This window comes from Oncorhynchus masou, chromosome 13 (genome assembly GCF_036934945.1).
Source record: "Oncorhynchus masou masou isolate Uvic2021 chromosome 13, UVic_Omas_1.1, whole genome shotgun sequence".
NCBI lineage: Eukaryota > Metazoa > Chordata > Actinopteri > Salmoniformes > Salmonidae > Oncorhynchus > Oncorhynchus masou.
Genome location: NC_088224.1, coordinates 80,840,707 through 80,853,887, shown reverse-complemented (window position 1 = coordinate 80,853,887; position 13,181 = coordinate 80,840,707). Strand labels below are relative to the sequence as shown.

The 13,181-nt window shown below is 43.0% G+C and overlaps 1 protein-coding gene across 1 annotated transcript; it reads left to right on the top strand.

Annotated features, from left to right (window-relative positions):
* Positions 1–963: 963 nt before the first annotated feature.
* On the top strand, positions 964–12,363 carry ccnp (cyclin P). The gene is made up of 9 exons (XM_064982760.1): positions 964–1,060; positions 7,186–7,311; positions 7,750–7,825; positions 7,916–8,088; positions 9,994–10,092; positions 10,315–10,470; positions 10,704–10,862; positions 11,341–11,519; positions 11,652–12,363. Exons 1-9 carry the CDS (start codon positions 1,007–1,009, stop codon positions 11,827–11,829), a joined length of 1,200 nt encoding a protein of 399 aa, XP_064838832.1. The 5' UTR covers positions 964–1,006; the 3' UTR covers positions 11,830–12,363.
* The last annotated feature ends 818 nt before the right edge of the window (positions 12,364–13,181 follow it).

The following is a 13,181-nucleotide window of genomic DNA, read 5'->3' as shown; positions in this document are numbered from 1 at the left end:
CCAACAAACTAACATGGTCCAAGCACAAAAAGACAGTCATGAAGAGGGCACGACAAAGCATATTCCCCCTCAGGAGTTTGAAAAGATTAGGCATGGGTCCTCAGATCCTCAAAAGGCTCTAGAGCTGCACCATCCGGAGCATGGTTGCTGGTTGCATCACTGCATGGTTTGGCAACTGCTCGGCCTCTGACCGCAAGGCACTACAGAGGGTAGTGAGAACGGCCCAGTATCTCACTGGGGCCAAGCTTCCTGACATCCAGAACTTCTATACCAGACGGTGTCAGGGGAAGGCCTGAAAAATTGTCAGACTCCAGCCACCCTAGTCAAAGACTGTTCTCTCTGCTACAGCACGGCAAGGGGTACCGGAGTGCCAAGTCTAGGTCCAAGAGGCTTCTAAACAGTTTCGACCCCCAAACCATAAGACTCCTGAACATCTAATCAAATAGCTGCCCCGACTATTTGCATTCTGTATCTGTACCCCCCGGTATATAGTATTGCTATTGTTATTTTACTGCTGTTTAATTACTTGTTACTCTTCTCTTATTCTTAAATGTTTTTTTAACTGCATTGTTGGTTAGCGGCTCGTAAGTAAGCATTTTACTGTAAGGTCTACACACCTGTTATATTCGGCGCATGTGACTCATGCCTTTTGATTTGATGTTGTGTGTCCGTTTGGGTATCGTGACAACAAAAATTCAAATAGACTAATAAAGCAAGCATTGTATTGTAAAAGTTTTGAATTACAAATTGATTGATGTTGGCTAATTCCTCATCTGCCAAATGTATGCTGAATATGTAAGAGTGTAAACTGATCAGGGATCAGTCACACACATGCAAATCATGACGTCTACCTCCCCAACCCCAATTAGTCAATCACGTGTGTTTATTAGCCGACTGTCAGATAATGTTGACTTGTTTTGTGTCTCGCGTCTCATCTGCCACTCCTCGTGGTTTCAAGTAGCTGCAGCGCCTCGAAGTGAATTTGCTCTCTCCGGATCGAAGCATCATGGCCAAGACCGGATTCTGCGATTCCATACCACTGCTGGACTTGCACAAGAAGGTGAGTTTAAAGTTGAAATATAATGCGTACAGTTTTGTGTATTCGACGTCCCATAATGTGTCCAAACATTTAAATGGCGCACAACACCGGTGACCCACACCTGCGAGTTTGTTTATCCCTTTCCAAGTAAATCACATTTAATTTGTCACATTCGCCGAATTTAACAGGTGTTAACCTTCCCGTGAAATGCTTACTTAGAAGCCCGTAACTCTATTTTAACTGCGTGATTGGTGAATAAAAGATTTACTAAATAAACTGGTTATATCTTCATACCCGTCGCACGACCCACTGGTTGATGCTCAAGTTATAAAACCCTCTTCGGCCTCACTCACCCTAAGATACCTACTTTAGCCCTCGTCCTCCACATACAAACCCAGTTCTGTTCTGCCAGTCACATTTGGTTAAAGGTCCCCAAAGCACACACCCCTGGTTCGGTCCTCTTTTCAGTTCGCTGCAGCTAGCGACTGGAACGAGCTGCAAAAAAACACATCTCCATCTCTTCATTCAAAGACTCAATCATGGACACTTACATACAATACATCACGCGAAGCAGCTACAACCGTATCAGCCTTACCTTTGTGCTGTTGTCTTTGCCCAATAATGTTTACCATGTTTTATGCTGCTGCCATGTTGTGTTGTCATGTGGCGCTAACATGCTGTGTTCTTAGGTTTCTTATGTATTGTGGGTTCTCTTGTCGTGATGTTTGTTTTCCTATGTTTTTAATCCCAACCCCACAGGGGGCTTTTGCCTTTTTGGTTGGCGGCAATTTGTAAATAATGTGTTAGTAACATTACTTGCCTAGTTAAATAAAAGTATTAAAACAATTTACATTAATTTTCTGTTTTTGGGTGGGAATGGTTTCATAGATCATTTGAAGCACTTGATCATGATGCTCTGGTCCATTGGACAAAGGCATCTTCTGTAGGAGGGAGTTTTGTTATTAAGGGTGTTTACACATCGTCCTCTTAATAAAATATGCCATCTCAGTCTTTAAAGGGAACTCTGGGGTAAAATAAATGAAGGCAAAATCATTTTTTTGTACTGCCTTTGGGTGAGAACTCAGCTCTTTTGCCAGTTCACATCCCTTTTTTTCTGTTCAGGCTTATGTTCTCGTTGCATTCACATTGCTATATTTAGGAACAAACCTAGGTATTTTTACAACAGTCACTCAATGCTCTCCGGGTTTTACATAGTAAAGCACAAGCCATTCAATCAGGATGTGTTATTGAACAGCATATATATGTGTGTGTGTGTGTGTGTATATGTATACATGTACATTTAGGAAGCTAATAGATTGCATTTAGTTAAAAGATTAGACGTAATTGTAATCAGAAGCTACTGTTAACATGTAAATAGTATTGGTAACAGAAGAAATGGCAGAATAACTGCAGATTAATAACTGCTTTAAATTAAATTGTAAACCCAAGGTAGGTTACTGCCCCTTAAAGAGCTAGAATTGCTTTTTTATTTTACAGATTTATTTGATTGTGATTCCCACCAACTGTTGCCTAATCACACTATTCAACCCCCACAATCGAGTAATCAGTTTGACGCTGACTTGGCCTATAGATCAAATACTACATACAAATAATCACAACTATAAAACATCCCCCCCCCCCCACGAGGCTGCACGTCATCTTCTCTTGTTGGGTAATGGTAGGGAAAACTGTGTTGCACTAGTTTAGTGTGTGGTGTGGGGATAATGACAAACGCACCTGGGGAGCTTTGTTTTCACATTGCCCTGAAAAAGGGAAACAGACTGAGAAATTCAAGCAAATCAAACTCAGACCAACTCTCAACAGGGGCTCTTTGAGGGGTCTGAGTTCCTTTTGGAGTGTTAACACTGAATGAAAAATGAAGCAATCCGCACTGAGTTCACACACATTGGCTGAAAGGGACAAAGTGAGGACATCCTAACACGTTGCTTGTCATATGGTTTATGAAACAAAGACTTTACCTTTCATATCAGCAAGAATCCCCCAAAAAATAATATAGTACACAACTTTAGGGTTTCCACGCGGCCGTGTGGTGTTAGGGTTTCCACGCGGCCGTGTGGGGTTAGGGTTTCCACGCGGCCGTGTGGGGTTAGGGTTTCCACGCGGCCGTGTGGGGTTAGGGTTTCCACGCGGCCGTGTGGGGTTAGGGTTTCCACGCGGCCGTGTGGGGTTAGGGTTTCCACGCGGCCGTGTGGGGTTAGGGCACTAAAAAATACTGTTGGCTGCAACTGTTATAACCAGTTAAAACTGTACAGCAGTGGAGGCTGCTGAGGGGAGGACGGCTCATAATAATGGCTGGAAGGGAGAAAATGGAATCTGTATTCGATACCATTCCGCTCCAGCCATTACCACAAGCCCATCCTCCCAAATTAAGGCACCACCAGCCTCTTGTGGTATGCAGTGTATTTTGCATTTGTGAAATACTTTTGATGTAATATGAAAGTAGAGGGATTTGTTTCTAGAACTATACCGCAACTGAGCATTGGTTCACGTTTAGATGCATTTGGCTGTTTTTGTTTGCCTGGTTTTATAAAAGTAAAAAGCCTTTAAACATGTCATGCTATTCTACATACTTTTACATATTACCAGATTTTATTTATTTTTATACCACACAAATGACCTAAATTACAGGCGAAGAATGGACAGCGATTCTTTAACTGCTGGCTCCTCTTCTGTGAGTAGCTAAAACAAGAGGCAGCTTATGGTAGAGAAATTAACATTAAATTCTTTGGCAACGGCTCTTGTGCTCCCTTCAACTTGAGACATCTGTAGCGACATGTTTTAGTGGCTTTTTTCCATAGCACAAGGTGCACCTGTGTAATGGTCATGCTGTTTAATCATCTTCTTGATATACCACAGCTGTCAAATGGATGGATTATCTTGGAAAGGGGGAAATACTCACTAACAGGCTTGTAAACAAATTTGTGCACAATTTGAGAGAAGCTTTTGTACTTATGGAACATTTCTGAGATCTTTTATTTCAGCTCATGAAATATGGGACCAACGCTTTACATGTTGTGTTTCTAGTTCAGTCTTGATTACTTCCCAAGCAAAGTTTGCCTCTAAATATCAATAACAATACAAGGATATCCCAATATGCATCTGATGTAATGTAAGTTACTTGAATCTGGTGTATTGTGAAGTCAATAACTCTGATAAATACATCATGGGAAAGAATTATTGTAGTAGTAGCAGCAAGCTATCAAAGTTGCTCTCTGGTCCTCTATGCACTCTCCTTCTTACCCTGAACAGAACATAGACTGGTCTGCGCACAATATGGTATACTTTGGGGGGGGGGACCAAGCCTAATCAAAAACTATTTTTGGCAGAAACCGTTGACTCCCCTCCTGAACTGCCACCGTAAGCTCTACACTGCACAGCCATTGGTTAAGAAGCACACAAACGATTTTGATAAGCAAGAGAAGAGAAGAGAAGAGAAGAGCAGACAGACGGGCACAGGGTTGGAATATCTATTGCAGTGTGTAAAAACAGCCTAGTTTTATTTACACCATCCCAGCATCTTAGAAATATAACTTTGATTTGTGCTTAGTAGCTTGTTAATCAAAAGATTGAGAACACATTAAATGGCCTATAGGCGCGTTTGATATTGCCCGCCCAGGGGAGAATCAGAGATGAGGGGTGGCATCGCGCACGTGTGTGTGCACTTCATTTGGAAAGTATTCCCTTCCACAGTTTGTTTCATTACAGCCTTACTCTAAAATGGATTTTTTTTAAATACAATCTCATCAATCAAGACACAATACCCCATAATGACAAAGCGAAAACAGGTTTTCAGAAATGTTGGCTAATTTAAAAAAAAAACATACCTTATTCACTTACGTATTCAGACCCTTGCTATGAAATTTATCTCAGGTGCATTCTGTTTCCATTGATCATCCTTGAGCTGTTTCGAAAATTGATGAGTCCACCTGCGGGGAATTAAATTGATTGGACATGATTTGGAAAGGCTCACACCTGTCTATTGATACGGTCCCACAGTTGACAGTGCATGTCAAAGAGAAAACCAAGCCATGAGGTCGAAGAAATTGTCTGTAGAGCTCCGAGACAAGATTGTCAAGGCACAGGTGTGGGGAAGGGTACCAAAAAATTACTGTCATTGTTGGGCCCCTTCGAACACAGTGGCCTCCATTATTCTTAAATGGTGGTTCCAAAGTACTTCCAAGACTCTTCTTCTGGCCAAACTGAGCAATCGGGAGAGGAGGGCCTTGGTCAGGGAGGTGACCAAGAACCCGATGGTCACTCTGACCGAATTCCAGAGTTCCTCTCTAAAGATGGCAGAACCTTCCATAAGGACAACTATCTCTGCAGCACTCCACCAATCAGGCCTTTTATGGTAGTGGCCAGATGGAAGCCACTCCTCAGTAAAAGGCACATGACAACCCGCTTAGAGTTAGCCAAAAGACACCAGAAGGACTCTCAGAACATAAGAAACAACATTCTCTGGTCTGATATAACCAAGATGGCATTCAGGCCAAAGAATTCAAAGCGTCACATTTGGAGGAAACCTGGCACCATCCCTACGGGGAAGCATGGCGGTGGCAGCATCATGCTAGGGGGGATGTTTTTCAGCGGCAGGGACTGGGAAACTTGTCAGGATTGAGGCAAAGCTGAACGGAGCAAAGTACAGAGACCCTTGATGACAACCTACTCAGGACCTCCGACTGGGGCGACGGTTAAACTTCCAACAGGATAACAAGCCTTAGCACACAGCCAAGACAACACAGGCATGGCTTCTGGACAAGTCTCTGAATGTCCTTGAGTATCCCAGCCGGAGCCAAGACTTGAACATCTCTGGAGATACCTGAAAATGGCTATGCAGCAAAGCTCCCATCTAACCTGACAGAGCTTGAGAGGATCTTCAGAGAAGAATGGGAGGAACTCCCCAATACAGGTGTGCCAAGCTTGTAGCATCACACCCAAGAAGACGTGAGGCTGTAATTGCTGCCGAAGGTGCTTCAACAAAGTACAGAGTAAATGGTCCGGCTACTTATGTAAATGTTTCCGTTTTTAATACAGTTAATTTCTAGACCTGGTTTCTCTGTCATTATGGGGTATTGTGTGTAGATTGATTAATAGGGGGGTGTTGAATCCATCTTAGAAGGCTGTAACGACATGTGGAACAAGTGCAGGTCTGAATACTTTCTAGATGCATTTTCAATTTCAGACAAGTGGATGGTTTAGTGATTTTTAAATCTAGTCCAGGGAGGGGCGTTGTAATTTCTGTTTTTAGAATGCTTATTAGGATTTAAACTCAGCAAAAAAAGAAACTTCCCTTTTTCAGGACCCCGCCTTTCAAAGATAATTTGTAAAACTCCAAGTTATTTCACAGATCTTCATTGTAAAGGCTTGAAACAGTTTCCCATGCTTGTTCAATGAACCATGAACAACTAATGAACATTAAATCAAAGTTTATTTGTCACGTGCACCAAATACAACTGGTGTAGACCTTACAGTGAAATGCTTAACATGCACCTGTGGAACGGTCGTTAAGACACGAACAGCTTACAGACGGTGGGCAATTAAGGTTAGTTATGTAAACTTTGGACACTGAAGAGGCCTTTCTACTGATTCTGGAAAAACACCAAAAGAAAGATGCCCAGGGTCCTTGCTCACCTGCGTGAATGTGCCGTAGACATGCTGCAAGGAGACATGAGGACTACAGATGTGGCCAGGGCAATACATTGCAATGTCCGTACTGTGAGACCCCTAAGACGGCACTACAGGGAGACAGGACGGACAGCTGATTGTTCTCACAGTGGCGGACCACGTGTAACAACACCTGCTGGACAGGTACTAAATGGCAACAACTGCCCGAGTTACACCAGGAACGCGCAAACCCTCCATTAGTACTGACTGTCCACAATAGGCTGGACTGAGGGCTTGTAGGCCTGTTGTAAGACAGGTCCTCACCAGATATCATTACACCGAGGCCTGTGCTCTGGAACGGGATCGTGTTGTTGCTGGAGGTTCCGTCATGTTCTGGGGTGGTGTGTCACCGCATCTTCTGACTTTGCTTGTCATTGCAGGCAATGCTGAGTTTATATAGGTAACCTTTGTGTACATTTTCACCTGTCCCTAAGATGTATTTTTGGCTGCCTCCAACACAGGTGGCGGAAGAGAGACGAGCCCCCTTAAGAGCCTTGGCCAATGCCTGTGTGCCCAAAGAGCGTTGGCAGCCACAGGAGGGAGAGTCCAAGGGGACCTTCCAGAAAACTGAGCCAGAGGCCAGATGGGTACACCTCTTTCATTCTAATTGAGCCTGACCTGCCTTCTATTCCATTTCCTCTTCCCCCTGTTAACGCTCTTCCGTCTGTTCTGGAGTGTAATCATTAGTCCATACTGTAAAATTTGAGGTTCTATTGGACAAATTCAGGTAGGTTCCTTTCAGTTGGCTTATGTTTAAGGAGTGTTTTGCAACAGAATTGGCATAATGAATAAACCCCAGCTGCGAAGGCCCACATTCAAGTGCATATACTGTCTCACCCCATTGCTTGCTCTCTAGTCTTGATTCATTGAGTACACTTCACATCAAATCATTTATTGAAGTCTCAGAACAGTATGTGGAGTCTCCATATTAATGCATTCTTACAATACCATATTTTGATATCTTATCCTTCCTCTGTGCCACGCTCTGTGTTAATGTAATTGTCCTGCTGTGTATGTCTGTGCAGGCCAGGAGGCTGCCTGTGTCAACAGATGATGGCATTATCATGGGCTTCCATGAGGACGACAGCCCCTCTCATTCAGGTCACTGCAATATATTCCTGTACCAAATATAACACAATTGTGTGTCAAGCCATGTCTATACTAAGTTAACCCTATCTCTACTAAGGTCAGGTGGCTGTATGGAGGAAGAGGCTGTGCTGATCTACCTGCATGGCCTCCAGGGCCTCTATAGCCTGCAGGCGTTGGTGCCTGGCATGCTTCGTCATGAGACTGAGCTGGCCATGGAGACGCTTGGTCTTATCTACGACAGGAGCTACGCATGGGACATCTTCTCTGACATGATGGTGGGGGGTGTAATAGAGGTGGTTCCATGTAATGAGTAGCCTTGTGTCAGACCCAGATAGTCTTGTTAGATCCCAGAGTTAATTCCTAGGGATTTTAGCTTCCTAGGCTTTAGCTCACACTCTTGTCACAATTTAGGAAAGTTGAACAAGATTGGGAGTAGGCTTGTAGCGTTAGTCAAGAATCACTCTACATTTGAATCAGTAAATAGGTTTCTATCTACAGTTTTTATGCTGGTAGTCATACCATAGAATTAAAAAAAATATCAAGTCAGCTGTGCTGCAACAGGAAGTTTTGGTACAATTTTATAAATGCGGACAGCAACATGGTGTGATCTTTCTGTCTGTAAAATTAATTCAGCAAGCTATTGATTTTAGCAACCATAAACTTTGAGTCACGTAGGCCAGAGTCTGCACATTTGCTATTTAATGCAACCGTTTTTGTGACAAAACTATCGGTAGAGTTGAAGCTGTGATTGAAATGCAAATTGAAATGCAAACTTATTTTTGTCTGCAAATTTCAATTTGGTTGAAACGCCACTGGGAAATTGTTTGAATATCCGCATAAATCTTTTGCCAATGGGCTGGAAACCAAGCTAGTGGAGTTATTTTGTTGGTTTGCTGTACTTCTGTCATTGACACGAGGTCGGCCGATTTAATTAGGGCCGATTTCAAGTTTTCATATCAATCAGACATCTGTATTTTAGGGCACCGATTTGCCTTTTTTTTATATATACCTTTATTTAACATGGCAAGTCGGTTAAGAACACATTCTTATTTTCAATGACGTTCTAGGAACGGTGGGTTCACTGCCTCGTTCAGTGGCAGAAGGACAGATTTTCACCTTGTCAGATCAAGGGATCCAATCTTAGTTAACTAGTCCAACACAATAACGACCTGCCTCTCTCTCGTTGCACTCCACAAGGAGACTGCCTGTTACACGAATGCAGTAAGCCAAGGTAAGTTGCTAGCTAGCATTAAATTTATCTTGTAAAAAAACTATCATGATCACTAGTTACCTGCACATGGTTGATATTACTAGATATTATCTAGTGTGTCCTGCATTGCATATAATCTGACTAAGCATACAAGTATCTGACTAAGCGGTGGTAGGCAGAAGCAGGCGCGTAAACATTTAGTCAAACAGCACTTACGTCCGTTTTGCCAGCAGCTCTTCGTTGTGCGTCAAGCATTGCACTGTTTATGACTTCAAGCCTATCAACTCCCGAGATGAGGCTGGTGTAACCGAAGTGAAATGGCTAGCTAGTTAGCGCGCGCTAATAGCGTTTCAAACGTCACTCGCTTTGAGCCTGTGGTTGTTTCCCTTGCTCTGCATGGGTAACGCTGCTTCGATGGTGGCTGTTGTTGCTGGTTCGAGCCCAGGGAGGAGCGAGGAGAGGGACGGAAGCTATACTGTTACACTGGCAATACTAAAGTGCCTAGAATAACATCCAATAGTCAAAGGTTAATGAAATACAAATGGTATTGAGGGAAATAGTCCTACAAGAACTACAACCTAAAACTTCTTACCTGGGAATATTGAAGACTCCTGTTAAAAGGAACCACCAGCTTTCATATGTTCTCATGTTCTTGAGCAAGGAACTGAAACGTTAGCTTTCTTACCAAGCACGTATTGCACTTTTACTTCCTTCTCCAACACTTTGTTTTTGCATTATTTAAACCAAATTGAACATGTTTTATTATTTACTTGAGGCTAAATTGATTTTATTGAAGTATTTTATTAAGTTAAAATGAGTTTATTCAGTATTGTTGTAATTGTCATTATTACAAATAAACTAAAAATATCGGCCGATTTAATCGGTATCGGCATTTTTGGTCCTCCAATCTGTATCGACGTTGAAAAATCATAATTGGTCGACCTCTAATTGACACTGCCTCCTTTTCCAGAGAAGTCAGTTGCGGTTCACCTTCCCCAATGCAGACCTACCCAGACCTTTCACATACACCACCCGTGCTATCCTGGTCGACTGGCTCATCCAAGTCCATGTGAGTTGCCCTCGTGTCCCTCTACTATTTATCTAAAAGGATTTCCTGGTTAAAATGTACTCAACTTGCTACTTCTCAAATTTAGAAAATGTGCACTTGACAACAGGTTGACCCTCTAAAGTGAAGCAGGTTTTAAGCAGATGCCCTTCAGCGTACCAAAGACTAAATGTATGTGGTAGAATTCAGGCCATTGTGTCCTCCCATCACCCCTGCCTCTTACAGGAGGTGTTCCATTTCTCAGAGGAGACCCTCTACCTGTCTGTCCACCTCCTGAACCGCTGCCTACACCAGATCAAGGTGAACACAGCCAAACTGCAGCTACTGGGAGTGGTCTGTCTCTTCCTGGCTGCCAAGAAAGAGGAGTGTCTTCTCCCTGAGGTACTCTACATCAAACCTATGTCAGATACATATGGTGTTCTTCACCAATTTATTTCCCTCACTGAAGCCATTATGCATAGCTTGGTGTAGCATAATCAATTAACAGTTGGATATATGTCTGGTTTTTCCAGACTTTCAAACACTGACGGTGGGAGCTAGAGAAGGGGATTGAGCAGGGTTGTTTTTGGACCAGGGCTTTCTCTAGTGTTCTCCAAACCCCTCCCTCTCTCCAGGTGTCTGAGCTGTGCTTCCTCATGGAGAATGGCTACTCCAATAGACAACTGCTTCGTATGGAGCGCCGAGTCCTCACTGAGCTGAAGTTTGAGCTTTCCCACTGCTCTCCCCTGCACTTCCTGCTCCTCTCTGCCTCAATCGCCCACTGCAGTGCCAAGGTGGGTGAACCCTCAACACTTTAACCCTGAGCAGTTCGGCCAGATTCTAGAATGGATGCCATGTTGGCTCCTTTATTCTCTAAATGTTGGAGAGTTAACAAGACGAGTGCCTCCGAGTTCCCTCAAATGACAGAGCAGTGAATTTAACACCCGTTTTGTTTTGTTTAGCATTCAGGATAATATGTAAATTGGTACGGTATTGTGATGTCAACAAATTGCATGTCTCCCTTCACTGGACATCTTATAAAACTTTCAGAAACAAACTGCACAATGCAGAATGTCAATTAGAAAGTGCTATGTGGCGCCCTGGGAATGTTCAGACAGAAACCGCTTTGGCCAAATGACTGCTTTAACCTAGTTGCTAGTCAAACTGCTCAGATTATCAGATCCACATGAAAATATTAGTAATCTGAGATGTGCAGCACAACCGCAATTAAGACAACCTGGAACGTCCCATTTTACGTGCGTCTACGTCCAGGTGGTGTGGATGGCCCGTTACCTTCTGGAGCTCTCTCTGTTGGAGGGACAGTGTGTGGTGTTCCTGGCTGCCCACCTGGCTGGTGCTGCCCTCTGTCTGTCCCGCAGGGTACTGCAGGAGCCCCCCACCCCAGAGGGAGAGACTGCCTGGTGTGTTGCCTCAAGTATCCACGTAGGCAGGTGAGGAGACTCTTTTCTTGATTGCAAATATACTTGACATGATACCCAATAATTTTCACTACTAGACTTTGAAGTAGAATGTACTTCTGTTGTGTTTTGACCCAACCTTTTTGTCCTGTCTGCCTCCTTCAGTGAGACGACCCTGCTGAGGATAATGCTCATCCAGGCAGGGGCTGCAGCCCGGGCCCAGAGCAAAGACACTCGCGCTACTTTCCTCAAGTACTCCACAGCAGGGACCATGCATGTCAGTAGCCACCCGTCCCTGCTGAGTGCCCCCTGTCTGTTGGGCCTGCCAACTACACACACCTGAAGCCCCACAGTAGCCTAAACATGAGGTGCCCGTCACTGTTTTTCTCTGGGAATGGGCCATTTTAGGAGGAATCAGTATCACATTTTGAGGAAGGGAGACGGACATCCTAAATGAGGACTGCTGGCCCTTAGTCACCTTTTACTTCCAGACATTTCATATTGTAAACGAGAGAGCTTGAGATGAAGGCTTGCGAGATTACATTTGACCCACCACATCAAGAAGAGGTGTGAGGGGGAGGAAGGGGACGTCAATATAATATGCATTACCAAACTGACTTGTATGGTTAAGCAGGACTTTAGTGCCTGTTCTGGACTGGCCAGTGCCACATTTCTTTTATGCTCTTATCTTGGATCTAATTGCGAATAAAATTTAAAAAAAATGTTTTGTCTTTTGATGATGTTTATCTTTTTTACTGTTTCTTGTAAAATGTTGGGACAAAAAAAGCAGGCTTCCATTGTTTAAATGTGAGATGGTTTAATGGAACTTTTTTAATAATGTTAAATAAAGTTGTCTGCTAGCATTTGTTGTAAGCTACCTCTAAGTTTCTGCCTGCACTTATTTATATAGCCTGGCTACATCTGCCCCTTAGCTCAGGGATTCTTGAAAGTTGGGACAATCCTTGTCCAGCAGATAAACTGTCGACTGTGATTTCGGAAAGTATTCCAACCTGTTTCTCCAGATTTTGTTACATTACAGCCTTATTCTAAACATTTATGAAAAACAATTTAATACCTCTACATATAATGACAAAGTAAAAAAGGCTATTAGGAAAAAAATGTGCCCATTTATTATATATTTTTTAACCTGTTTGGGATAGGGGGCAGCATTTTCACATTTGAATGAAAAGCGTGCCCAGAGTAAATAGCCTGCTATTCAGTCCCAGTTGCGAATATATTTTCTATCCAATAATAATCTGAAGTTTCTAAAACTGTTTGAATGTCTGAGTATAACAGAACTGATATGGCAGGTGAAAACCTGAGAAATCCAACCAGGAAGTGGGAAATCTGAGGTTTGTAGTTTTTCAAAGCTTGGCCTATCGAATAGTGTCTACAGTATCTAGTACTCGTACCTCATGAAGATGGATTTACTGGGCTGAGCGCGCTAACGACAAGTAGCTATTTGGACATAAATGATGAACTTTATCGAACAAATCAAACATCTATTGTGGAACTGGGATTCCTGGGAGTGCATTCTGATGAAGATCATCAAAGGTAAGTGAATATATTTCTGACTTATGTTGACTCATGGTGGATATCTTTTTGGTGTTGTTTTGGTCTCTGATTGCTGTACTCCGATTATTGCATAGTATGCTTGGTCCGTAAAGTTTTTTTTTTTTTTTTATCTGACACAGC